We start from the raw sequence: 27,766 nt of genomic DNA on the forward strand, positions 1-27,766 counted from the left end.
GGGAGAATTACTTTGTGATACAAGCTTCTGAACTTGGTTCACTAACAAGCAAAGTTTGCATGAGGGTTTAAAAAGAATTTTAACCAAACATTGTACAATACATAATATTTTGTGTGTGATGCAGTGATAATTACCTGAAATGAGAGGGCTAGAAGGAATTGGGAAATAGCAGGGAAGATAATGAAACAAGTCTTATCTGAAGTTAGCAGGCAGTATTATGGCTTAATTCAAATTCTACCATACATGCAGAAAAAATACAAACCACACAAAACAAACAAAAAATATTCAGCAAGCAATGATGAAAATAATTATTTACTGGGTTTTTTTTGTAATGTTAAAATATTTTACCAAGGCAAGTTGCAGTCAAAAGTAATGTGAGTTATTTTGAAAATGGCAATACATAAAGATGCATTTATACAAGTGCAAGACTAAATATTTTACATAACTGTATTTCAATGAGAAGATATACAGTAAGTGCACACTTGATAACACTAAGCAGGCAAAACTTAACGTTAGTTCCATATGCTGTTGTATAGTTCATGCACAGAACTTTCCCAAAGTAAAGAGGCTGTTCCAAATAATTCTTGCTGGGATGAAAAACAGGATGGGTTGCTGGTAAGGGTGTCAGCATGGATGGGGTCAGTTATAGACATTACTTACTGTAATTTGTGATTGCCGTGGAAGAGGAGTGGCTGTTGGTGTGATAGTAATACTGCTGGTGATTTTATTGGTGGGCTTAGTGGGTAGGCCATTAGCTAGTGCTGGAGTTCTGTTGTCTTGCACTGCATTGCAAGGGCTGATGGGCTTGGAAGCGGTGAGAGCTTGGACATAAGGACTTCCTAAATGAATGTGGATCTTGTTATCCTCAGTAGTTATTACACTTGATCCTGTACTGTTAGATCTCTGAAACTGCCATGATGACTGCCTGTCTGGGGATACTCTAAAAACAGCATGCTTGGCTCCCATTTCCAAAGGCTCCGAGGAGAGTGTTTGTTCCTGAGAACTTGAGCCAGGTAAAGCCAAAGGGGACATTGTTCTTTCAGGAGTTAAAGAACCACACGATTCAGGAGTTTGAGATCTTGCAAAAGTAGTAGTCATAGTAATAGGAGAAATGACGTGCTCTGGGGTCATGTAACCTTCTCCTGCTTTTGATTTTACAGGTGTTAAGGAGGCGTTTTGAATAATGGTTATTCTTTGCTTTGGAGTGCCGCAGTTGGGTATAACTGCTGTGCTGGTGTAGGAGTGAGGGCTTTCAGTGGTAGGACTGGTTATTTCAAGGGTTGCTGTGTTCTGTCTATGGTCTGGAGTTACTTTTATGTGAAGGGGTTGGCCGGGTGTATGGCTTAGCACTAGATCTCCAGTCTGTGCACAGTTTCCATTTTGCTTTGTGTGTATCTTTCCATTTTGAGGATGGCTCTCTTTGGACCTCATCCAAGGGATCCATAATTTTTTGTTTCCGGCATTTGCGGTGGATGAGTTGCTTTTGAAAGACGCTGTTTGCTCCTCCTCATTATCGCTGTCTTCATAGAGCTGCCCATTTAAGACCGTTTGCTCTAAAGGCATGAGGGTTTTGTAATCGGGTGGTTCATTGTCTGCCGGATCTGTTTGGATTTCTTTAGAAAAAACTTGCACATCTGGAATTTTCTTTCCGTTGAGACTGGGCCTGATGTTCTTGCTGAAGGATCTGTACCTCTCCAGTTCTTTCGTGAGGCTCTCCATTTCTCTTGCTAGCTCCCTGTTTTTGTTTTCTTGCTGGAGGAGTTTCTTCTGTAAAACTGTGTGATCACCTCGCAGGTGACAGATTAGGTCTTCTGTTGCCACATATTCATGAACTTTCTCTTTCAGTGCATCTACTTCTCTGGAAAGGTGACTCGATTTAGCTTCCTCTTCTTTGAGTTTCTTAAAAAGGCGCTCCTGACTGGACTCTGCCTTTTCTGTTAATTTATACCTCGCCAATTCCATTTTCACAGCCTCCAACTCCTCTGAGAGGAGCTTGGCTCTGTCCTGTTCACTGACATATTTTCGTTCTAGAGACTCAAATTCATCTTCAGTTTTCATAAGATCATCTTCTACTGACTTCATTTCGTTGAGCTTCTGCTTAAGCCTCTCAACTTCTTGAGAAAGCTCTTTGATTATGTTGTTTTCCTGCTGCAGGGAGGTGCTAGATTTAGTACTCTCCTTACGTTTATTTTTAAGAAACTCTTTTTCAACATCTTCCAAAGACTGAAGTCTTTTACTTAGAATATTCACTTTGGAAACAAGATCACTTCCTTTCTCCTCTTCTGCTTTGAGTTTGTTTTTCAATTCATCTCTTTCTTTGGTAACAGTGGACATTTTTTCCTCTGCATCAGATTTTGATTTCAGTGCCTTTTTACTTTCCTCCATCAGCTTTTCTGTAACTGACATCACTTTATTTTGTTCCACCTGAAGCTGAGAAGTTGCAGCTTGCAGCTTTTCTTCTGTTTGCTTTATTTTTTCACCCATAGCTTTTCTTTCATCCACAAGCATCACTGTTAAACTCTTCAGCTTTGTTAAATCTTCTTTAAGTGTAAACTCAGTTTTTTCTAACTTGCTTTCAATTGCTTCAAGCTCTCCAACTCTAGCTTTTAAACCATCCAGCTCATGGGACAACTGCTTTGTTAAAATTTTTTCTCTTTCTAGGTTGCATTTCAGGGAGTAACATTCCTGTTTACTCTTGTTGAAAGCATCTTCTAGTTTCTCCAGCTCCATAATTCTTTTATTAAGTTTATCCACTTCCCCTTTAAGGTTCTTGCTCTGTGATGCTTCTTGTTCTAACTTCCTATTAAGTTCTCTGCACTGATCTTCCATTTTTGTGAGTTCTTCATCTTTTCCTTCCATCTCCAGCAGTCGTTTCCGTAGTTCTTCTACTTCAGTCATAAGTGCGGTGTTCCCACACTCTCCCTTATTTATCTTATCCCTTAGGTCTTGCAGTTCTTCTTCTGCTTTTCGTAAAGATTTGTTGGTCTCTTCCAGCTCATCAATTTGCCGGCTGAGAGTCGTTAATTTCAGCCGGAGCTGGCGATTCTGACTGTCTTCATTGGTTAGTTTGGCCATCATTGCTTCTTGGTCTCGGGAAATCGTACTGCTCTGGGCGTGAATTTCAGCCTCCAGCCTGCTGGATTTCTGTTTCTCTTCTTGAATTTTTGCTTCAGCAAAAGCCAGCTTTTTGTGTGCTTGTTCTGTAGAAGTGGTTAATTCTTGAATTTTTTTACTTTGTTGATTCAACTGCTCAGTGAGTCTTTGCTGTTCATCCACCACCATTAAAGCAAAGGATTTCAGTTTAGTCAATTCTTCTTTCAGTTTAGATATTTTCTTGTTGTTTTCCTTTTCTTTTTTTGTCTGATATACTGTCTCTTGTTCAAGAAGCTTTTTCAACCTGTGGGAGGAAATAATATTGTATTTTGTAGCCATTTTAGTGGGCATTTAAAAGCACACTTGAAATACTACAATATTTCTGCCAGATGTCCATGAACATTCATTTGTAACTACAAGCAGACCTCTCCTTGGAGCATAATTTGGAAGTGCCCACTGGCCTTACTTCCTATTCAGAAGTTCTTTTGTAATGAACACTTCAGCATGATCTTTAGCAACTTCTTATTGTGCCTCTTCAATTACATTTTCAACTTTTGACAGGGATCAGTGCAACAAAACTATTCTGTTATACTTCACTGGAACTGCACTTCTCTTAGCTGTTTGCTGAGGCTAGGTATGTGCATGCAAGCTTTGGTTTTTTGTGTGTGTGTTGTGTCTTTTTTTTTAAATAAATGTGATTATTATAATCCTTGAGAAATTAGGTCAGTGCAGCCCTCAAGGGCAGATATGATTTACAGCATCATAAAACTTTGTTACTTATAAACCATCCTGATATTTTACAATCAAAACTTAAGGACGTTTGAGTATGTGAAGGAAGTGTAGCCACAATGGGCAGTTAGACTGCCTAATGTGAATTGCTAAGCAGCACACCAGAGCAAAATTAGGTAAGTCTGTCCTTAGTGAAAGTGCAGGCCTTGTGACTTCATGTGAAATACGCACACACATGGCACACACAAATGCAGTCAGGAGATAAAGAGGTATTCAGTTGAGCCTTTTGAACTTAACAAACCTCAAATGTCTTAATGTGTGTTAGGCCTGGATTTGCAGATATGCCTCACTGCATCCCTGCTTTTACATTATTCTTGAAGGTTTTCATCATGATTTTCCAAAATTAGTTTTACAAGTTTATGTTAATACTCAGTCTTTATTGGGATGCAACATACTTAATTAGCAAGAGACTTGGGATAAAGTTGTGTGTTTGTTAATGTAAGAGCCAAAGAAACCTCCGAATACCTCAACTTCTTAGGTTCTTTTGTGGACTTTTCTTTGTCAAGGAGATGTTTGTGGAGTTTGTCTAAAGTATTATTAGGTTTGGCCAGCACATATGCCTCCTTTCAATTTCAAGATAAATATATTCTGGTATTAAACAAAATCTGAAAAGCCTAGGTTGAAGTAATAAAGAATTAGAATTTGTATGACATCCATAAGAATGGCACAGACTCAGTTGTGCAGATCATGTGAAGGAAATTATTTGGTTATCAAGACTACTTGTACAAAATGACTGTTTAAACACCCATTAATCCTTATTTCCTCCCCCCTCTGAAATATGATGACAGCTGTCAGAAGTTGCTGCTGAAACATAGGATTCCTGTTCCACATTTGTCTGGGGTCACTATTGTGAAGTCCATGTCCAAGTGATGAATCTTTACAGCTTGCCACTGACAAGTTCCTGTTGCAGCCTCCCTTTTAGTTCAGGAAGAACTTCGATAAGGGCCTGCTTTGCACAGCTTTTTAATTAGCTGTTGACTGACTGAAGGCATCTATTCCTGGGCAACAGGCTGCCTCAGCAGCATCCCCTTCAGAAGCAATGTAATTTTCCTGCACAGAGAGGAAGTCCTCACTATTGTACTGCACTCCACCAGACTTGTCTGATTTAATAGTGATGTTGTATAGAAATCCATGATAAAATTTCTTACAACATCTTCACAGTCCCTACTGTTTCTCTTTTAGTGCCTAAGTTGCACAATGTTGAATGTAATAAAATGCTTTGTATTAAAATTTAACAGAACGGGAAGTAGCCATTAACATCAAAGACTTGAAGCAGTCACAAATTCTGTACAGCAGTCAATTAACATAATGGGGGGAACAGATATGAAAAGGTATCAATGGAAAGGGAGAGGTTTGTGAAATGAGTTTGAAGGAATGCTGCTGGTTGACAGAACAAATAAATGGGGGGAGGACTGCACCATCTCAAAGGCAGCTTTTTACTGTGTATATAAACTTCAGTCCCCTTTTCAATGCTACTTTCATTTCTAATTCTTTTTAGTGTAAAAATCTTTTTTCCCTCCCCACCCTTGTCTCTGAATGCTTTAGTAGTGAAGTTCAATTGATGATTTACCGTTGCCATAGCTATAAAACCATAACAGAAGCACAACTAACAATTTCATTTGGAATGAACTCAGGTTTTGTGTGTGCATGAAGTTAAGACATACTAATATGGTTACTTGGACTTACTAGCATTTAATTTATTTTAGCTTGCTTCACTGTAATTTATTTTTTTAAGGCAGATTTAGCTGTGGTCATTAATACCTTAGGTAATCAGTGTTTTACCCAACACTTCCATATTAACTAGTTGATATCCCTCTGGCCAAAGGAAAGTCTTAATGATCCAGGAAGTCATGCCTCTTACATTACTTTGAAAAAAAGAAGCTCTTACGCCAAATAGTAACAAACAATTGTAATTTTCATAGAGATGCTGTCTAAGTTTTTTATGATTCAAGTGGATGATTGTGCATAAATAATGAATAAAATAAGTTGACAATCAAGTCATGTCTGATGAAGTCTGTGTTGCATGGGCTATTTGAACAAAAGTCCCTTTATTACTGGTACCTGGATTGTTGTGTAAGGATTTTTAAGAGAGTCTGTTTCTTTGGTCGTGCCGAAAGACTTTGGGTATTTAGAAATGATTCCTTCATTCAAAAGACAAAATGCAGTTTTAACATTGAAACAGACTCACAAGTAAATATTGGTAATAACTGAGGTCTGTTTCATTTTTAAAGAATACTTCTGTAAAATCACTTGATTGAAGTTAAGAGCACAGTTCAGCAACTAGGAGTTAAAGGATTTTAATGTGTTTCTAGAGAGAAAAAAGGCATGTATTAAGCATGGTATATTTTTTGATACTGTGTCATTAAGGTTTTTCACTTGCTTTTGATAACTGTATGCTTAGTCATATATTCCTATATAGAAAATACACTCAGTACTGCTGAATAGATAGTGATTTTTTGGATGAAGATTGATATTGTAAGAAGTCAGCTGGGAGTCTGTTCATACTTGAAAAGAATTTTCCTTGGCTGCTGGGTTCCTGTTTCAGGGTTCAGTAGGTCACTGTGATTGTGTCTGCACATACACACCTAAGAATGGAAGAGAACCCTAAAATGTTTGGGGGGTTTGGTGTTATTTACTTGTTTGCTTGTGTTCTTAAATTAACTGCTTAATTTTGGTCAGGGCTTTTTTTGGAACTTGAGTTCTGTGGGTTAGTGCTTGGTTATGTATATTATCTGAATTAAAAAGTCACGTGCTTGAAGAAGTGCTTTAACTGATAATAACACTTAGTGACTTTGGTCATAGGGTAAAAACACTTTGACTTCATCCAAAATACTGTCTCCCTGAAGAACAGTATTCAGAGTATCCGAGAGAGCAATTTTACTGAAAATATGCAAAGGTCAAAAAAGTTGGCTTAAATAAATAACAGGTTTTTTAATAAGAAGAGACACTCCCCTATCCAATAAAATATTTTTATCATTTCCTTTGCCAGCTAAATTTCATGGTCATGTAATTTTGTACTAGGCAAAGGTAGGTAGACATTTAGACAGAGCTTTTACACAGCTCTAAGCAGTTGACTTCACAGGACTACAACAACCCTTTCTGAATTGAGGGCAGCAAAAACAGACATTGAAAATTGTTTTTATGAACATGACTGATAGGTAGTTAAAGAGAGTCAGGGCAGTATCTTATTACTTCAGAGCTTCTGTTACAAATTATTGCTTTATGGTGGCTTAATATTGTACTTACTTGCAATGCCAGTTAACTGCTCTTTTATCTCCTGGAAGAAGTTTTATTTCTCAGCTCTCCTCTGTTCATTGTAGTTGTTTCCCTCAGTATGCAGGCTCTAGAGCTTCTTGGTGTTAACACTGTACATTCAATTGTGTGGTCTTGTTTTTCTTCATTTTTTCCAAGGGCATATAACTTCAGCTACACTACCTTATATTTGGCAACATAATGACTGTATTCTCTACAAGACATGGAGACTCCCATAACAGTTCACTGTCCTGGTGTCATAACATTTTGTCTTTAAGAGGGACTTTCCATTTTCCTGGAGTGACCTGTATTACATGGAGATTTATGTTTTTACAGAATTCTAAGGGGGCAGCTTTTCCTTTGTGTTTCACAGAAACCAAAGAAAATACAGGAGGCTGAGATTGCAACACATTTGTTTTTTAATTTTTTTAGTTAGTTCTGGAATGAGTTGTTATTCTTTGAATAATAAGAATAAAAAATATTTTTTGTTTGTTTGTTTAAGCAATGTTATAGTGGTAACTTTAGAAAAGGCTGTCTTCTAAAGATGCAAGTGAAATAGACACTGGTTTGTAAACCTCAGCTTTTGTCTTTCCTCTCCAGTGTTATGGAGTTTTTAATGTACATATTGTCAATATCTGTATCAGACCATTCTTCAGAAATTATAGTGATTTTCAATCTCTGTGATTCTCTTTTTTTAAATCATAAAGATACACATTTTTAACTAGGTCATGCTCTTTACCCTTCCGCAGATGAAGGACGTGGTTTATGAGAGGTCCTTCTAAAGTTTTTGGACATATCCTTCAATTTCCCCTGGTACAAAGCAAGTAAAAGCTTTAAGCTGAAAGCTTTTAAATGTGGATGAAGTCATGCCTCTTCCTTTGAGGCACTCTTCCCAGTTAGCAATAAGACATAGTCTGGCCTTTAATAAGAGAAGAAACATGCTTCATCATTTTTGGTAAATCTTGCAAGTAGTAGTTTTTTGACACCAGTGCAGTTACATATTTATTTTTGTAAGAATGCCAGTCTGTGCCTTCCACAGTTCATTGAAACAAAATTTGTGTTTGTTAATGTATTGCTGATCTTGGGGTGGCTGTGCATTTTTTTTATTTTTTCTTTTCCTTTGCCTACAGTTCTATTTATCCATGTGCAGTTTTTATGAAGACATGTTGCAGCTTTTTTTTATGGCTATTATCTTTATTAATGCTTCTTTTTCCCCTGTCATAAAGAAAGTCAAAAGCCTTTGAAATTACAGCAGCAACAACATACCATGGCTGTTGTGTAATCTGCTGGCTTCATCTGAATCAGTCAGCACTTCCCAGCAGAATGTGAATACTTACTTTAAAATTTATTTTCCATTACATTAATTTACATCTGTAAATTTCAAAGAATTTGTTTATGCTAGGATACAAACCTCCACAAAGCGTGTCTCAGCTGCAAGAGACTGTAAGGCAAATTTCCCAATATGGAAATTTATTTTATAAAATGAGAACTTTTAATGAGGGAGATGTGAGCTCTTACTACTCCATAGACTATCACAAAGTAATTGTCATTTTATCTGATGCTTAAAATGCTGACTTGCTTTACAAGTCTTAATAAAAGTCATGGAAGATGAATGGTATTGTCAGTTCTGGGTTAACGGGCAAAATTTTGCATGGATAACCAGATGTATTTAGCCGTGATGCTGAGTAAACATATGTAGATAATGCTTTTAAAAATTATTTATTTTGGAACACTGATGTTGTTTGTGACCATGATTTCACAACTACTAAGTTGCTGTCTTACTGGTGATATAGGGATATTTGCACTCGTAAATGTTACAAAATCCAGGGTAAATTTGGTGACAGTAAATGATGTGCGAAAATTTTAACAAACTTATATTGGTTAATTTAACATTTAAGACTGGATTAACTTCCAGTTCTAGTAATTTTACTTCAGCACTAAAATTCAGTTTTGTTTTATTACGAAACCTCAATTTAAGAAAAAAAAATTCTATCTTGAATTACATTCCTTCCTTATCTAGATGTTCTTGGAAGTCACCTGTCAAAATATCAGTCTTGTGTAGAAAGCATTAATGCTTTCTGTGAAAGTAAGGATTTGAATGTCAGCATGAAATTTATTAATTCTGTTGTTCATTTTTAATCTCCTAATGGCAGCCATCTACAGTGTTTGAGATTATGATAGGGAGGTGGGAATCAGATTTTTAGGTGGGAGTGAAGAAGAGCTGTCCTATTAAATTGTTGGCAGCTATTTGGTTTGGTTTTTGACTTGACTGCTTATCCTGAAAACATTTTAAATGACTGCTAACCTGAGAAACTGCAATATTAATGAGCTTGACTTGAAGTTAGCCTTAAAAACTCGGGGTCCCAGCATTCAGCTTATTAGAAAACATGGCACAATGAATTGTGAGCTGGACTCTGATGTGTCACTGCTTTTCAGATGCAGTCTGCTTTTTTCTTTCCTCTTTCTAGATTTAACAGCTATTTCAGGTATTCTTTGAAGTCAGTATCCATTACTGTTGGCATTTCAATGATTCTGCATGCAGCATGACTTAATCTTCTTCTGTTCTGAATCTAAATACCTCAATAAGGTAACCAGCTCACAGGAACAGCACTTAGGTTTTGTTTGTTAGTAATTCAGGAATTTTTTTTAATATTATGACAGTGCGTATTCACCGCCTTCTCCTTCCTCCCCCATCTCTCAGTGTCTCCCACCATACTGCCTGTAAAGTCAGAAATAAAGCCAGTCATTTCAGATGCAACACCAGAATTTGGAACTCTTCAAATTTACGTCAGCCAGCAAATTATAGTTTTGCAGATGGAAAGCTTTCTGAAGGAAATGGAAAGATGAACCACAAGAGATGTGGTATAGGGGTCAAAGCAACAAGACTGAGGCAGAACTTTTCAGTTACTAATCCAGGTCCTGCTTCTGTCTTGTCTTCATCTTTAACAAGTGAAATTTTGTGCCTGATCATCAGATTTATTAAAATGGAAGAAACAGTGTTAACTTACTGTAACAGATTTTGAGAATTATTATTAATCCAAACAGGTTTTAAGTGCAGTAATTACACAAAATAAACCAAGACAACTACTGTTTTTTATAATTTGTGATTTTTAAACAACAGTGTCATTTAAATGATTGCATTTAATGTTACATGCTAACAAGTTAAATTGATGGGAAAATTTGTGTCTTTATGAACCTGAGTTTTAAGTGTATACTTGAAGTGTTATTCCTGGTAGAATATTATTGCTTGACCACAGTTACTGAGCTGTTTTTAAAATCACCAGTGTAATAAAACACTCAATACTGCAGAGATAAACAGGTCAGGGCTTAAATCCACCCCTTACGCTGTGGGCAGGTGAATGAGTTTGCATTTTCTATTCAGAGTATCAGTACTAGGGATCTATAAGATTGCAGCCTCCTGCTGTTTCACCAAGTGAAAAACTGGTACAGGAGTTAATTCAGCTCCTGAAAACTGTCCTTTGGAGCCCTGCCTGTCTTCACCCCCACTCCCCATGGAAAGATCAGGCACAAACAGGAGAGTGCAGCTTGCCCAAGTTGTGGATACTCTGGTGAGGTTGCTACTAGACTGATGATCCCAGCCACGTGTGTTTGGTTTGTGTAAGGCAAATACTACTTTGCCATCGCTGCTGTGCTGTGTTTACTGTTGCTGGAAGAGTAATATTTGGAGGTGTGAGTTTTTGTCTTGGCTGTTTACTCTGCATCCTTCAGTTGATTGAGGAGTTTGCAGAAGTTTGTTTCTCTGAATGAGTCAGTTGCTTCAGCTCACTGTAAGTTTGTAACACTTAAGTCACATTTTTACACTTCAATTTAATGATACTGTTTTATATTAAGAGAAGATTTTGAGTTTTCTTAAAGCAATTTCTATAGATAAATCCTGTGAATTTTCTTCTTATTCTGTATGTAACTTCATAGTGCCTAGGTTCAAGGTGAACCTCTTTTATGGAATGTTTTTAAGGGGGCCACAGGTGGGAAAATGGGTGATGTTCTGGTATATCATGTACCTGAGGCAGTGCTGGTACTGCTGTCTTGACCAGAATTGGGCATAATTGTGCAAGGATGTAATTTATGCAAACTTTTTTTAGCTTCAATTAGTTAATATTTTTGGTATGACAGAAAATGGCACTCAGCCACATCATGTCACTGAGGAGACTGGTTAGTCATAAATGTAATTTTCCCATAACATTTACAGGAACTGGATGTTCTCTAAAACAATTTTAACATGCATTTTATATAAAAATAAATGCCTGGGGCATTTCATCCATGGGCAGAGTAGGCACTGTGCCTATCTCTTATGCTAACCATGGCCTTATATTGTCAGGCATCAGCAGTGGTAAAATTTGAACTTTCCATGCTGCCGTGCTCACTTATTCTTTTGAACTGAAGGCATTCTACTCATGCTGCCAGCCCTGGATAAGCTGCTCAGTGGCCACTTGCTTCTAGACAGGTGGAACTTGTCTGGAAACTTTATTATGGACTCTTCATGCTCAGTGTACAAGAATTTATATGCTGAAATTGTGATTTAAATGACATAGATTAAATATGGTAAGTTAAATAAAGATACTTTAGTACTGAATGGCACTGTTAGGGAAGACTGAGAGTTTGCCAGTAATTGGAGAAATAAGGCTGGTTGTAAACAATTAGACAAACATTCGTCAGAAATTATACAGGTGGTGTCACTGCTTTGCAGGATTCAAATTCCATTACCTCTTGAGGGTTCTGTTCTGTTCATACCCATAAACCTTTATTATATACATACATCCTCAGGTAAAAAATAAGCCCTTTTTCTGGTGCGCTTAGTGCCTGAAGAAGCTCTGTGTATGTGTTTAATAAACTCAGAGTGTTTGAAACTGGGCTTGGGTGGCACCCCATTTCTTCTTTTTTATCAGAAAACTTAAATCTTAATTGTTACTGCAAATTTAGTTTGAGGCATTTAAATTTTCCCTGATGCTAAGTTGCATGAAGCAGTGCAGTTGAGGCTTTTATCAGATTTTCTGATACAGTTGCAACTCTTTCTGGTAGCCAAGACTGTAGGTAATAATGTTAACAGCAATAGTTAATATCAAACAGAATTCATTTTGAAGCTAAATATGCATCTTTTCCCATAGACCTGCTAATGTGAGGGTGTCCATTTTCTCTAAGATGGGCTTGGCCAGCACTTCATGTTGGAGGCACAGGTGAAAGAGATGGTAGCAGTGCATTGTGGCAGGGTTAACTAGCTGAACTTCAAAGCTACAAGAATCCTGCTAGTTTCCTGGTTTTCACTCTGTGACCTTTGGAAATTGTATCAGAACTTTTCCTTAAGCATTACAAATTGCGTCTGCATACAGTTCTAGGTACTGAGCCTCTATAGCTCTGGTGACTTAGTGACCTGGCAGATAATTCATTTTCTTCCTATCTGTTCTAAACCTGCTAAGTGTTTGGAAGTTGTATTTTCTTTTCTCCCAGTAGGCCTCTGGCCACATAGACCTGGGAGCACTTGGTGAGTTATCTAAAGGTGCAACGTCAATTCATGTTTTGTCTAAAACATGTTAATCCTGAGCAAAGGAGCTCTGGTTCAGCATTTAAGTTTACATGGCTTTTCCAAACTGATCCTCTTCAAAGAGGACTAACACATTGTTTTAGATTACAGGACAGGAAGCTACATTGGAGACCTAAAGATGATAGTTTGAGAATTCTTTTAATAGTTATAGTTCTAACCAAGGTTTACTTGACAGATTTAATTCACAGCTCAATAGCAAATGGTAGTTTAAGTAGCTTCTTTACCTGTGATGAGCTGTTTAACTGAAGAACATTTTTTAATCTCAGGTCTGTTGATTATGATGTATTGAAGTAAGATGTTTATATTTTTGTGCAGCCTTGGTTGTTCACTGTGTTAAAGATCAAATATCCTGCTTAAGAGTAAAAGAAATTGGATCCTTTAGTAGTATGTCCACTCAGAGTGCCAACAGCAGTGTTTAGGGTGATTGTGGTGTTTTGGGTTTTTTAGCTACTGGCAAGTGTGTTCAGCAGCTGGAGTAACTTCCTTGCTTTACAAAATCAATATTTCTCTATTTCCTAGGGGAAAACCCCCTAAATTGTTGGGATGAAGAAAGTGGATTTAACTAGTTCTAGCATTTCTGTGACCAATGATTTCTTAAACTCTTTTAAAATTGGTCTGAGCAGTCTTCCTAAAGCCAAGAGAGATACTTACTTTTTCCATCTTTAGCTGTTTTCCAGTGTTCTTTGCCTTTCAAAAACTGTCATAGGAAAAGGCTTTTTTAGGAAAGAACAGGGTCATGTGTATGTATGCTTCCCTTGTGCCTTCTTATGAAGACTTTGAGTTCCTTGTTCTTTAAGGAATTGTGCATTCAGTTGAACATTCTGTGCCTTGTTAGTGCAGCCCAAACTGATTTATAACTCAGTATCGTTATGTGACATTTGGCTACATGCCCTACTTGATCTCTTTCCTTGCCTCTTGGCTGATGGTCTGTGGTATTCAGGTTATAGTTTCTTGTTTCAGATGTCACTGAAGGAGCTGTACCATGTTTTCAGGTACAGTATGTTTCTGATGTAATAGATTTTAGCTTTTATCATTAATTTATAATGTGCTTTCAAATGCTGAAAATAAAGGAGTTCTCACTAGCAGAACTTGCAAATTGTTTAGTTAACTGCTTTAATCTAGCTAAATGAGAAGTTCATTTACAAGTTATAAAATGTTACCAGTGTCAATTTTAGACTCCTCCCACTGCATTAATCCTGACGGAAATAAGGAAGTGTTGCTGTTTACAGAGATGACATAATCCTGTATAGCTCTAAGTGGCCGGTGGCACCAAAGCAGGGGCAAGGAGATCCTTTCCGAAGTGGCTGCTCCTTTGTATACCGGGGTACATTTTCCTCTCTCCTCCTTTCTATGGGTTAGCAACGTATGCAAGCCTGACTATTCCTGTCAGCTCTTGGCTGCTGCTTTGCCAAAAAAGAACCAGTGTGTGAATCTCCCAGCAGAAGCCTAATAAGCATTCTCCACCGGTTGGTGTCGTCCCCGCGCCACCCTCGGAGGCAGCTATTTGTCATCTGGAATTGGCTGTCGTGAAGCTGTACTTGCTGACTTCGCGGTAGAGGCTTTCATCCCCCTGCTCTGCTTACTCATATGCATACAAATGAACGTGCTCATTTATATATCAGATGTGTCTTTAGAAACACAGATTTTAGAGGTTTTAGGGCTGCCAAGGTTCCTGGTGGACTTTTCATTGAAGACAATTCAGTGTTTAGTTTCAGAATTTCGGTTTTGGCTGCTAATTAAAAAAAACTTTTCTCTTTACATGAAAGAGTATATAGTAGTATTTTGCGAGTTAAGAGAAATGTTTCAGATTTAAGCATTAACACTTGACCACTGCATTTTTTTTCCCACACCTTCCTACATCCAGGTTAGTGTGCTCAATGCTGGTTTTCAGGTATTTAGATTAGGGATTGGCTGCCCTTTTTTTTTGGTATGATATGTTTTTAGTAATAGAATGGCTTTTCTGAGGTGTAGAATGTGCTTGACCAGGGGGTAGCATTTTGAAGTTGAAAACAAAAACAACTGTGGCATTTACTAGGCTTCTTCTGAGAAACCTCTTTGTGGCTAAGTAGAATAGAATTATGTTTGGGAATGTGATGGGTGATGTTAGTTTCAGGTAGGCCAAACTTAAATGTGATAAAATTTTAAAATCTATTTTCTTCATAATTAGACTTACTGACTGAAAGCTATATAAATTGTACCAAAAAAAAGATTAAATCCATTGAAAGCTGACAGAATTCAGTCAGCTTAAACTTAACTCTGAGATAGTTTTGTCCATGTGCTAAAATTCAGTGTGTAATTAAAATGTGAGTTTTATGAGTGCATTACTTTCTATTTTTAAGCAGCCAGTTTTATGTGGTTTTTTTATGGCAGTAGCTTCATGCTGCTTCATTTCACTTTTTAAAGTTTTTCTTCATTCCTTCACTCTGTCATTGTGATAGTTGCTATGCAAACACTAGATAAGCTTTATGTCTCTCATAAAAAAGACAAAGTTTTAAATCAGCTGTCTGCAATGAATTTTAAAGAAAATGCTTTGAATATTAGGCTTAAGGCAGATTTTAGGAACTCTATCCATCATTTAAGTGCAATTGTGTTGCTTCCCAGACCTTTGGAAATCTATAAAGCATAATGAAGTCTGATGTTTGTTGTTTCACATCCCCGACATGTATGCAAGATGAGTGTTTTTCTTGTCAAGAGTGGATTTTTTTGCCATCACGTTTTCAGTCATGTTCACTAGAGCTTTGTGTACCCTACCTGATGTACGTCTGTAAAGCTTTGGGCAGTTTGGGCATGAGCAGTGGTGGTTGCAGGCTCTGGTTTCTCAGCTTCTTAGAGCAAGCAGCATGAAGCACAGTGGCTCAAGTTCTGCTGCTCTGCCTCAGCAGCCACTCTCTGGTGGTCACCTGCCCAGCCTGAGGCTGAAGTCGGGCAGCTGTGTTACATCATCATCATCATGAGCTGCAGCAGCAGGCGTGACTTCTGCAACAGGCAGAAAGTCCACACATTTATCAGCTTGAATGACCAAGGTTACGGTTTTGAGTTGTGTAGAAATGTTGTGTAGCAAAGCTGAGTTGAACTTTCACTCCCAGTATTTCCCTACTGCTGCTAAAGGATGGTTCTATGATGGTGTTGCTGGGTGTTCAGCCAGCATTCATTGTCTGCATGAACATTCACCTCTTCACAGTCACATCACCCCTGGCGAGGAACTGCTTTGGGAGGTGTTTTTGTACTGTTTTTAACTGGTGGGTACAGACTGCCTCAGAAAATCTTCAAATACGTCCTGTTAGAGGCTGTGAACACTCTGGATGAGCTGTAACTGCCTGAGAGTGCACCACTGGTGCATCGGAGTGAGCGCAGCTGCTGAACTTCAGGAACATCATGGTGCACTGGACATGCAGTCAAAGTGATTTTTGTCTTGCTTACAGAAAACACAGCCAACCTCAAAATCAGCATAATGTACTGAGAGGTGTTAAGAGTCAAAGCATCCATTACTTAAATCACAAGACTGGGCACTATAATTAGAATTTTTCAGCAGTGATTTTTACCTTCTTGGAGCTGAGTAATGCAGTTTAGTGAATGGTTGAACTAACCAAACTTTCAGCTATATCAAGAAGCTCAACCTAAACCCTAAGGGTGCCATGGCAGAATCTATTACGTATGAAACAAAAACCCTAAGCAATTAAAAATTATTACTAAGACACAGTTTCTAAGTTCAAATCAACTTGGTGACAAGAGAAAGTGTTGAGGGAAACAATTAATGAGACAGAGCTACAGTTATATACAATGGTTTTTAAAGATATGTCTTCCTACATTGTAAACTCCTTAGGATTCTCTGACTTAGATATTTTAATTGCTTTTTAAATGAACTTTATTCAGGTAGTACCACAGCCAGGATTTGAGAACAGCTGCTCGTACGGAAGGTCCAGAGGAGCTGTAGTAGCTCAGTTGCCCTTGCCATGTTTACATGTGGTAAAGAATTTCTCCTGAAGAAAAGTAGCAGTTTTTTAAGATCTGCCACAGAGGGGCAACTCACCAGGAGTAAAACCAGGCTTTTTTTTTTTTTTTTTTTTTTTTTTAATGCCACAACAAAGCGCAAAATTGGTAATTCATCATAGTATAAGGTAAATAGTATGAAAATTCTGTTGCTCAGCACAAATCAAGAAATAATTTGATTTTACTAGTGATGGGGAATAGAAACTATCCTTTGTCTTCTGGATCAAATCTCTAAAAATTCTGCTGTCAGCAGATGTTTGTCAGTGGAGGAAAGGGAAGTGACGGGAAAGGAACAAAGGGTCAATGCAGTTTGATAGGAACTTGACTTTCATTTCTGGAGGATATATTTGTTCTTAAAATGTTTTCACATTGGATGTTGTGAAAAATTACTATAAAAATTTAGATGAAGAAATACAATTATTTAAGACTGAGTTATGTGATGATTCTTTTCTTTCACTGTCCTTTTACTTTTAATAGAAACTAGCATTTTGATTGTTTAAAATTAGGAATACCAATCCATTAATACCCAAAACATGTTAAGAAATCTGATCTAATAAATGAGTGTAATAGAGAGGTGGTGGCGGGGGGAAAACAGCAGTGAGACAGTTTAGTCATTGTATCTCCATCTAATTATTTTGGAGTTTTACCAGTATAAATGAGAGCAAAATTGGCTCTGTAAGTATTAAGTAAGGAATGTTTTCTTTTTAATCTGAGGAAGACAGACTATGAGAAGTAGAATTCTGGCTTTTGATAGATGTTATGATTTGTTTTAGGAGAGCAGTATTCAGAGTACAGATGGTACTTTAGATACTGCTAAAGCAGAAATCAGTGATAGAAGTCACCCTTCTTTGTTGGATTTGGATTTAAATTGTCTCTTACCTATGGGGAGACATTTTTCTTTTTTCTACTTAGTGTTTTTGTCAAATTTATTGCATGCATGGCATTCCTGTTAATATTTTGTCTTTGCCATATTGTAGTCTTTCGACTTCTTCAGCTCATTCTTTCTACTCAGATACTCTTTTTGAAGACTGTCACTTAACTTTGGTTCCTAACACATCTGTTCACAACCTAGCTAAGTTTTCTACTCTATAACTTCACACTGGATGTTTAGAAAACTAAGTAGTCATTTTTAAACTGCAAGGACTCTGCACATATGACAGAATAGTGAGCAGAAGACTTTTTGAGGTCAGGATACTGATACGGGATATTGTTTTTGTACTGTGAAATTACATTTGTTCTGGTTGCTAGGATTCTTTTCATTCTATATATACACTATACAGTGCCCTCTTCCCTGATTCTCACAACAGCGGTATAAACTTTGCTTGTTACAAAAAAGAATAGCTTGGAAACATGGATGTGACTTTTATCCATTTGCCAGGTTAATAATACACAAATACCTGAATTGTATTTGAAATTAAATGTCTCTTTATGTTTACATTTTTAGGAGTATGTTAAAAATAACTGTTTCATATTTTCTCCATGTTTAAAGCCAAAAAAAAGTTATGAAAAATTTCACACAAGATATTTTGGCTCATCCTCTAAATCCATGTATGTGTGATACTACAACAATGCATCTATTAGTACCAGCTTTGTCCTAAATATATAATTGAACGAGGATTTTGCAGGATTTAAAACATCAAATAATTGGAAAACGAACCCTTACTTCTCTCCTAAAATTGCATTTATTTTTGTACTAAGGAAAAGGAGAACATACCAAAAATGTGTTTTACCTGTAAGAAGAGTTCAAAATTCAAGGTCATAATGTCTAACTTTTCTAACATTTTAAATTACACATAGGACTCTGAAGAGCAGTGCTCAGTAGTTCTAATTTGCAGGTAGGACAGTACAATTGACTTAATTGCAGTTGTTCCTATGAACAAAGATTTGACAGGGTTTGGCCCTTAATTAACGGAGAGGACAGTGTAATTTTGCACACTACGCAGGTGTGAATTATAAACACACCGAAGTCTAATCTTTCAAGGCGCTTTGTGCCTCGTCAGAGCTGTTAATCATTCCCTGTTTTCTGGAGTTAATAACTGCAATACTGTTGAACATCTTGCAGAACAAGCCTTGAAGAGAGCAGCGTGCTTTCTGATCCTCACACTCATCATGTGTTTGACGAGGATTAAAAGTTTTCTTTCATAAAAATCTGACAGTTCTGCCCTCTTGTGATTTGACACTTGCACGCAAGACACAGAAGAGGGAAGCAGTGTGTATGAGTTGAAAAGTTTGTTAGCAATTAAACTAGTTGCAATTCTTTCTTTTAGGCATAGCATAGTCTTATTGCAAAGTAATGTGTGTGGAAATTTATACATCGCTCTGAAAACTACAGTAGAAGTTGTTCAAAAGTAGAGTAAATGCTTAGAGACATGTGTGTGTACATGCCTGCTAATATATAGCATATGCACGTAAATGCAGCAGAAAGAGAGGCAGTAGCTCTACCTAATATATTACAATACTGTTGGACTCCTTCCACAGCTTTAAATGCAGTCATGATTTTATCCGACCATTTGGAAAGTGTGTGTAATTCATAACTCTCTCCTTCTTTAATGTTAAATTAATTCCTCGCCTGTTGCCTCTGCAGGAATTGTTTTAAAGACAGGTTTTAACGCTTGAAATAGTCACCCTATGTATGATTCACCAGACATCTTCTAGATCTCCTGGTGCTGTTTTGGGGTATTTCATTGTTTCTCAGTTCCTCACCCCTCTTTTTTTTTCTTTGGAAGTGACTTTTAAAAAAAAAAAAAAAAAGGTATCTCAACAGGAAAAAGCCAGAAGCGCCAGTGCTTGCCAGAAGAAGCTTGCTTCCCACCCTCTGCCTTACCTTGCGCTGGCGGGCTATAGCAATCCCGGGTGAGCCGGTGCTGCGGAGCGCGGGCGCTGCGCGGTGGCATCGGGGCTGCTGCGAGCATTCCAGCGCTCCCGCGGAACAATGAGGGATGGGCGCGCGGGCGGCCCGAGCCTATGCACCATTACGTCAGCGCCTTGCCATATAAGGCGCGGTGCAGCCCCGCCGCGCTGCCCGGTGCGCTCCGGTGCGGCCGCCGCCTGGGCAGATCGGCCCGGCCGCCGCTGGGCTGCTGGGCTCGGCTGCCTCTGGGCTGCTGGGCTCGGCTGCCTCTGGGCAACTCGGCCCTGCTGCCTCTAGGCAGCCGGGCCCTGCCGCCTCTAGGCAGCCCGGCCCTGCCACCTCTGGGCAACTCGGCCCTGCCACCTCTGGGCAGCCGGCTCGCCCTTGGCAGCTCGGCCCCGGGCGCTGGCTCCGGCCGAGCCCCGCGCTCTGTGGAACATTGCGTTTGTCCTCCAGCTCAGGGCCAAGAAGAATGTGCGGAAGGTTTGGGTTAGGGCAGTTCCTCTCTAGCGCTGATAATAAAGTCGTTTTAAGTTGTTACTGATTAGGTCCAATGTTTTCCACTTAGTCCTACAGCCTGGAGTTTGAAAACGGAAAATCTAAATTCCAAGTCATCTTGTTTAATTAGTTGTTCTAAGGGAGCTTTTTCTGTTGTGTTTTTTTTTTTTTTTTCCTTTTAATTTTATTATGACAAAAAATGCAACTTTAGCTGAGCTCCTCTGGGGGGGAATATGAACTTTGAGCCTTCCTTTTTTTTTTTCCTTCTGTAAAGAGTCGGGGTCCTTGGAGGATAGTATTTTATTTCCTGATGATGTAACTACAAAACAATTCTCTTAAGTGATGATGGGAAGGCCAGATGAAATCTGATTTTTTTTTTCTCTTCAATGTTTTTTCTACAAACCCCTTTCCTTTTTCGTATGTTTGTGTTTCAACTAACACAATTAAGCAGTCGAACCAACTATTTTTAGTAAGAAGGTCTTGAAGAAATGAGTTGTTTGTTTTAATATTTAGGAAAGAGGCAGAAAGCCAAAAAATAGGATTTAGATTGAAGAATTTAAAATGTATCGCTTGTATTCCCCGTCCTTTAGTGTACACCCTGAATAAACACTGATGACAGATGGAAGAAATACTGGAAATAGGTACAAAATTTGTTACTGAAAATCCACTAAGGGATAACAGGAGTCAGTGAAACAAACTTCTTTTATATTGGTGGGTAAATTAGACCATTGAAAGGCATTCTTCACTATTGAACTAGTAGGTGCATCCACAATTAATTTATTTGCAGCATTTGAATTTTAGTCTTCATCTCTGCAGCTTAAGCCATTCTCTGCCTGCCTTTAGTGTGTTTTGTCATATTGAACATAATGCTAACAATAAGGCAAGTTACTTATTTGGGGGTATTGTCTGTAGGTATGAAGACTAAGATTAAGACGTTTGAATTTCATTGACAGGACAGACATCTTCTAGCTATCTTGCATATATTTACCCTGAGTGTAGCCTGAAAAAGGTACTTATTCTTTAGTTGAAAAATTCCAGGCAACCCTGTGCATGGGTACTGAGTAAAGACTTTCTCAGAATTCTGCTGCTTGTTTGCATGGGTGATCCTCCTGTGTCATCTTTGTAAGTTTCTGAGAAAGTTCAGATTTGGGTACCTTGTCAGAAAACTTTCAAGTTATTTAATGCTAACCCTTCCCAAATGGTTTTGGAGATAGAAAACATCTTATTTGAATATACCAATGGACAGACCAGGATAATATTTCATCTGCTGTTCTAGGGAAAGTTTAATAATCAAATCCAAACAGAAGCAAAATAACCTGTCCTTTAGCTGATATTGACCTATTTGGTTCCTTGGCTAATGTTTTTGGAGGCTAACAGTTTGTCTAGTTTTTATCAAAATTATTATGCCGTATGGATCATTTGAAATACAGCTCATCTAGGTGACCTTTGTATGGGAAGTATCTTCAGCAACAAACTCAGCCTTTCTGCTAGGACTCTGTTTAAAATGGCAGGACAACTGAAGGTGCAAGGTGCTGTCTAAGAGCAGGCCATGGAGGTACTGCTGTATCCAGTTCTGATTTGCAGGAGGAGTCCTGGAAGTTACTCAGTGCAAGGTAGGTAGGAGTTAAATGTGAATGCATCCTTTTTTACATGTATGTATGTGAGCATAAATACATAAATCCTTAGAGGTGACAACTACTGTTTCTGTCCTGGGTTTGTTTGTTTTGTTTTTCCTTCCCTTTGCAATTGCTTTGTTTTTTGCAACTTTCCCGTCACCTGCACACACCCTGTTTCTGTAGTCTATATGAAAATTGCCTGCATTTTTGTTCTACCACATGAAACAGTTGTTTTAGGCCAAAAGCAGCTTTGAAGAAGAGGATTTCTCAAATGCTGGTAATCAAAAATTCATCCTCGCAATCTAGTTCTATTCTGGAGTTCCAAGGAACACAGCTCAGATAGTGCTGGTGATAAGTTTATTGGTAGTCTGGGAACAGGGAATAGAGAATGCAAGTCCTTCTGTTTATAAGTCTGTGTTTACATCTGCGGATGGCCAAAATACAAACTCCTCATTTCTTAGTTAAATCCTCTCTGCAATACAAAAGTGCACATCTGTGACCTTCTGCAAACCAGCTTTATCAAAGAGCATCAGCTGAGTGTATAATGACCTGACTTCCTTCTTTTATATTGTTATGACTTAAAGGACATTGTACAGTGCTACCCAAGCCCTGTTAAGGGCTTGGATATTTTATCAAAAATTCCAGGTTCTGGACTACTATAACATGAAAAGTTCATTTTTATCTGAGGCAATGAATTGAGTTGCAAAGGAGCCTTTCTTTACTGCATTTTTACAGTTTCAGTATCTGTAGGTGGAATCCTGGCACTGGTGAACTACACTGAAGAGGGGAAAAAAAAAAAGCCTTTGTGCAGGCAGCTATGCCTGTCTCATTCTCTATTGCTCCTTGAAAATTAATTCTGTTTCCTTAGTTACTACACATAGTATTGCACAGAGTTGGTGCGTTTGCAAGTATTGTGACAGCAAAAGTTGATTTGTAGATTGTTGATTTGTAGAAATTGGAGACCAAAAGAAAATCTAATTAAATCATTTGGTGCATCTCCTGTCAATGCAGGGGTGCTCTCTGCAGCTGCTTGCAGTGACTTTTTTCTAGTTGCTGCTTATCGTTTTGTATTGTGCTTTGTGCCCACAAAATATTTAGGATTTTACTTTAGAAAAATAGAAGCTGGGAAGATGGAAGATTATATGAGGCAAGGAGAAGATAGGACAAATAAGCTAGAAGACTTTGAGGCAGTTGTTTAGACTTTATCTTAAACTATCTGAATTCCTCCCATTACTTCCATCATTAAACTTCTCTTTTTCTTCCCATGGCGTTTCATAGCAGCAGTTCCAGTGTCCTTAAACCCATAACCTATCTATTGCAGCATTTGACCCCTTCCTTTGGCCATTTTGTATCTAAGATAAATAAAGGAAATTAGAACTTGGGCCTCAGTTCAACAAAGCACTTAAAACATAGCCCTGTGTACTTTTGTTGAAAAAGGAAAGGACTTCAGCAGAAGTCTGATTTTAATGATATATTGAAATGTTTGGCTGAATCAGGCTCTTGGTCACATTTACTTCATGTAGATATTGTTGAAGCTTGGGCTTCTGAAATTCTCCCTGGGGTCTAAATCTTTAGTTTACTTTCATATTCCAAAAGTAAACATTTACTGAGGTACAAATACTGTCAAAATTTGTATTAGTATTTTACATTACTTAGAACTGTTTGCTTTTTTGGAGGTGGTCTGCTTAAGTTTTGCATGTGATACCTGGAGAACTGAAACATGCAGAATTGACAAGTTGAATTTTATTGCCTTGCATAAATGGGAGCTGATATTTAATGTTTTAATAACTCATGTGACTTCAAGGATTTTTCTCCACTGTGTGCTCAGCCTTGTCTCTGACATCTGTGGGAGTTTGGACATTATTCAGTGGAAGAAGATTCACTCTAATTATTTCTTAGATTATTAGCATCCTTCAAAAATTTTCTAATTTGTCTTTATTATCTCTCCTAGCATCATTTGATGATCTCTTAGATTTCATCCTTAAAGTGTTTTAGAGTTTCATATCCTAACGTACAGATTAATTTCTGAATGTTGCAAAGAGAAATATAGAGGTTATGATGGCTTATTTACAGTCTGAAATGTACTGACAACTGATAAATGCATGTGGAAGGCAAAGGGCAGAAGCAGGGGAAAGTTCTAAAGATAACATTCTTCAGATTCATGTGTATTTTACTATGGACCATGGGTGGAAAGAAATTCATGTCTCAGTTACTGTGAGGTTTTAATTTTTTTTGGCAGCAGAGAGAAATATTTTTTCAAACTCTCCTATTGTTTACAGATTCCATTATTCTGCTTTTTTTTTTTTTTTTTTTTTTTTTTTTTTTTTTTTTTTAGGTACAAATAAAATTCCTAACTAAATAACAAGGATAATTAGATCCCTTTTTGTTGGGTGCTGTATTGTGAAGTTGATGACTGGACCTCTCAACTATTAATGGCTTCTAAGGAGAACTTGCAAGTGCTTCATATCTGCTTGTGAGATGGTTTCATTTTGTATATGGGACCAAGGTAATTTTTTATGAAAAAGACAATTTTTTGCATGGCAGAGTTTATCATGGACAAGAACGGATAGAATTTAATTTTTATGCCGTCCCCTACTCTATATAAACCATATATAGCCAAGTAATCTTTGTGATAAAATGAGACAATGTTCTTTAGTTAATGAAAGGTCTGTACAAGAGTGTATTTTAAGAAGAAGTTTGGGATTGCAGATTTGTTTTGTTTGTGATGGGTTCTGCAGTGAGATTTTTTTATCAGCCCACCCCCACCCACAAGTATGCCTGTCTAGTTGGGCTATTTCTGGAGGCACGACAGCCATTGCGGTATTAATGCAATAGCAAAAGTGAGTTGTAATCCTGTGAAGACTTAGGACCTTGGAATGTGCTCAGTTTCATGGCTGTAAACATGCTTGAAAGCAGAACATATTTTAAATGTCTGTCTTTAGTCATTAGACTGCAGAAAAAATGACACTGTACTGCTTCACTTCATCTGTTTCCTTTGAATTCAGTCAAAGCAAGATTCTTTTTGTAGAACTTCAGGGAAGTGGTATGGCTGAAATATTTTGAGCTTCAAGTCTGACTCCACGTGAATCCCTGTCTCTTTTTTATGTATTAATCTAAGCTGTGAGTTCAGTCATTTTATTCAAAGTGATCAATTTCTTTTCAGAGCAGTATAATTCTTGTTTGAATAAAAACTGTGCAGGTTTGTTGGCTCAGCTTTTCACACTGCCATGAATTGAGCATGGTGCCAGTGGAGGATGTTTCTTTCAAAGCTTTGATGATATGAAATGAAAAAGTAGATCAAGTAATTGCAGGCTTTTTCAGCTCCTCCATATCATGCACCATGTCTTCCTTATTGCTTTTCCCTTCAGGGAAGGAATCTCTTGTTCCTGCACTTGTTGCTGGGTGAGGCATTCCACCAGTGGCTTGGAGAGCAAAGCCTAGTACAAAGGTAGAAGGGATTTGGCATTCAGTGCATTTCTTGGGGGTTGCAGGTTTACGGGAGCTTCCTGAGGCCATGGGCTACTTGGGGAGCACACACCTGTCAGGCACACAGTTAGGTGAATGTGGGCTCGAATGCAGCATTGGAACTGGAAGAAGGCTCATTGGTGCCATTGATTTTATGCAAAGTGGAGTACAAAGCTGTGATGCTTTATTTACTTTTTAGATGGTTAAGTAGAGAGAATCCAGAATTAAAACGTATCACGAAGACTACATGTCATTGTTATAATTCTGTTGAACAGGCTTCTCTTGCTTCCTACTAATTAACCCAGTGAAAACAGAGCTGTTAAAGAGCTTTTTTGAAAGGGAGTCAGGCTGTAGAAGAATGAGTATGGATGCTAGGGAAGGTAAATTTTGCAAGGAGAGAAAGTATTTTTTGTTGGGCTGCCTGTATTAGCAGAGTAAAGCACAAACATGCTCTTGGGCCTGGAGGCCCTTCTTTGGGTCTTAAGATGCTGCATCTATGTTACAAAATCTGTGTAATAACAGACATGTTTTCTGCCTTGATAAACCACCCCCGCCCCCTTAGGATTCCTGGTAAGAAATACATTTTACATAGAAATGCATTTATACATAGAATAAGAAAAAAGGCTTTTCTTATTCTCTGTAATTTCAGTAGCTATACTTTAGTTCCTGTTTAAAGCACATTGCTTCAAGTTATTGGTGATTTTCATACCTGTTCAAGGAATATGTGTTGAAATAATGCAGAGGCAAATGCATCCTATACAGGCTGTTTTAGATTGTGAATTCCTAGGGATGTAATGTAGCTCGTAAAACTTTGATCTCTTTGGGATTCAGAATTGCTGAGCTATCTGATGGATTGATAGTTTAGAAATGTGACTTAGTTGTGCGGTTCAGTTCTCTGGTCTGGAAAAGTATTTACAGAATTTCTTGACCTCCTAGGGTATAGTCACATGTAGCTCTTTGTGTTAGTCTTGCCCACAGCAGGTACTGTTCAAGGAGTCTCTTGGGCTTGGGGAAATGTATTTAGCAGACTCAGACACTCCACAGCTCCAGAGTCTGCAACAAAAATTTTACAAAACCCTGGAGTGAGGAAGGAGAACAAATACAAAAGGGTATTAATTTGGCTTTTTTACAGCAGCTGGCATGAGACGTATCAGCCTTAGAACCATTACTTTCAACTCGGCTATATTGAAGTTGTGTCATTATCTGGGAACACTTTATTGATCTCATGTCTCTAGGTGTTATGTCAACAGAATGGACTATTACTAAGAAAATTTTCTTGGAGATGAATTAAATGCTTGAATAGCCTACTGCTTGCTTCATGCTTGAAAACTAAACTAAAGCACAAAAAAAAAAGTAGTTTAAGGAAATTCTCTTCCAGCACCTGAAGGAAAGGCAAGATTTTCTTTTAGTCCCTAAAATCTTATGTTCTTTAAACAGTCTTCCTTGCAACCTTTCCCACTGGTTTATAGTCTGCTTTATTTTGTGGAGTTTTTTTAGTTGTTGAGTGCTTTATTTTTAACCTGTTTTCTTCAGCTACCTATTTTTAGTTTAAAGGAAGAAGCTTCTGAACCTTTTAACATTGTTTCCCCTGGGTAACTTGACTGAAAGAATTTTGACAGAGTGCAATTTCTGTTTTATATTTGCTCTGGCCAGTGAACTCAGGAGCTTTGAATACAAAGATTAATATTAATTAGATGAAAGAACTTACAGTCTATACAAATTGCACTTAAAAAGAGTGTGGTCAGGATGAACTGTGTAGAATTAATTAAAGAGAGCAATGTATTGGGTTAATGTAGTGATACAGTTACTTGTAAGTGAAATATGTAGTAGCATATTCTGCTATGAAATCACACAGTGTATTTGGTAATTGCTAATAATTTATCTTATAAGCAGACTGTACTATTACTCAATTAAAAAAAAAAAGCTAATTTCTTAAATGGATTCAACAGAAGAACATAGACTTTAGTACTTTTAGGTGACTCAACAGAACAAAAATTTAAGCACTGTAATTTTGTAGATCTTCAGGTTATTTACCCTCCCGCCCCCTCTCTAGTAAATACAGAACTATATATATAGGTAAATATTTGTGCATAACTCTAGCCAGTAGCAAGGACAGAGGAGAAAAGTGGTTCTAGTTATTTTAATGCAGTACTTACGATAGTAGTTATGCAGCCTTTTTGTGTTTAGCTTTTAAAATGATACAGAAATGTCTCGATTCCATTTATAATAGACAGAGGCCTAGAACTAGAAATCTGCAAAAGTATATTTTTGAATTCCTAATGTATTTTGTACTGGTTAAATCCAGATCCAGTTGTGCATGACCTCTTACTTTGATTCAAGTTTGGAGCACATGAAGTTTGTTAGTTCTTCTCTGTTTTACTCTATTTTTCTGATTTTAATTGTTTTTATTTCAAATTCCCATAGTATATGGGCAGAGGCTATTCTCACATAAAACTAACCAGTCCTTGATATTGCTGCTGAGTAGCAGCATACATGAATCCAACACTACCAAAATAGGAGGACTTATTTTGCTAGAAGCTCAAGATGTGTCCAGAGTGACATAAGGTTATACAGAGCTTGACAAGAATAAACACTTTGAGAGCTGTAAAATTGCTTTGACCTTGGGGCTTGGGAACCTAAGTGGAGCCTTAA

At 37.7% G+C, this 27,766-nt stretch overlaps 2 protein-coding genes across 5 annotated transcripts in view; one reads left to right on the forward strand and one right to left on the reverse strand.

Annotated features, from left to right (window-relative positions):
• The window catches only part of CMSS1 (cms1 ribosomal small subunit homolog), a 222,768-nt gene that overhangs the window by 18,055 nt on the left and 176,947 nt on the right, over positions 1-27,766 (forward strand). The window contains exon 1 of one of the 3 annotated variants that reach the window (XM_041422432.1): positions 21,537-21,646. The exons of 1 other annotated variant lie outside the window; for it this stretch is intronic. In XM_041422432.1, coding sequence (XP_041278366.1) covers positions 21,583-21,646 — 64 coding nt within the window. In that variant the 5' untranslated portion in view covers positions 21,537-21,582. Of the gene's footprint in view, positions 1-21,536; positions 21,647-24,018; positions 24,156-27,766 lie in introns of those variants that run through there. One more of the 3 variants, XM_041422434.1, reaches the window with a different exon arrangement.
• FILIP1L (filamin A interacting protein 1 like) overlaps positions 1-27,766 on the reverse strand; it is a 77,564-nt gene that overhangs the window by 14,007 nt on the left and 35,791 nt on the right. The window contains exons 1-2 of one of the 2 annotated variants that reach the window (XM_041422428.1): positions 19,509-19,740; positions 661-3,397 (exon numbers count right to left, since the gene is read on the reverse strand). In XM_041422428.1, the coding sequence (XP_041278362.1) occupies positions 661-3,282 (2,622 nt within the window). In that variant the 5' untranslated portion in view covers positions 3,283-3,397; positions 19,509-19,740. Of the gene's footprint in view, positions 1-660; positions 3,398-19,508; positions 19,741-27,766 lie in introns of those variants that run through there. The other variant, XM_041422427.1, reaches the window with a different exon arrangement.

The sequence above is a fragment of the Onychostruthus taczanowskii genome, unplaced genomic scaffold (assembly GCF_017590055.1).
Source record: "Onychostruthus taczanowskii isolate IOZ18803 unplaced genomic scaffold, ASM1759005v1 scaffold73, whole genome shotgun sequence".
In the NCBI taxonomy this organism is placed as follows: Eukaryota; Metazoa; Chordata; class Aves; order Passeriformes; family Passeridae; genus Onychostruthus; species Onychostruthus taczanowskii.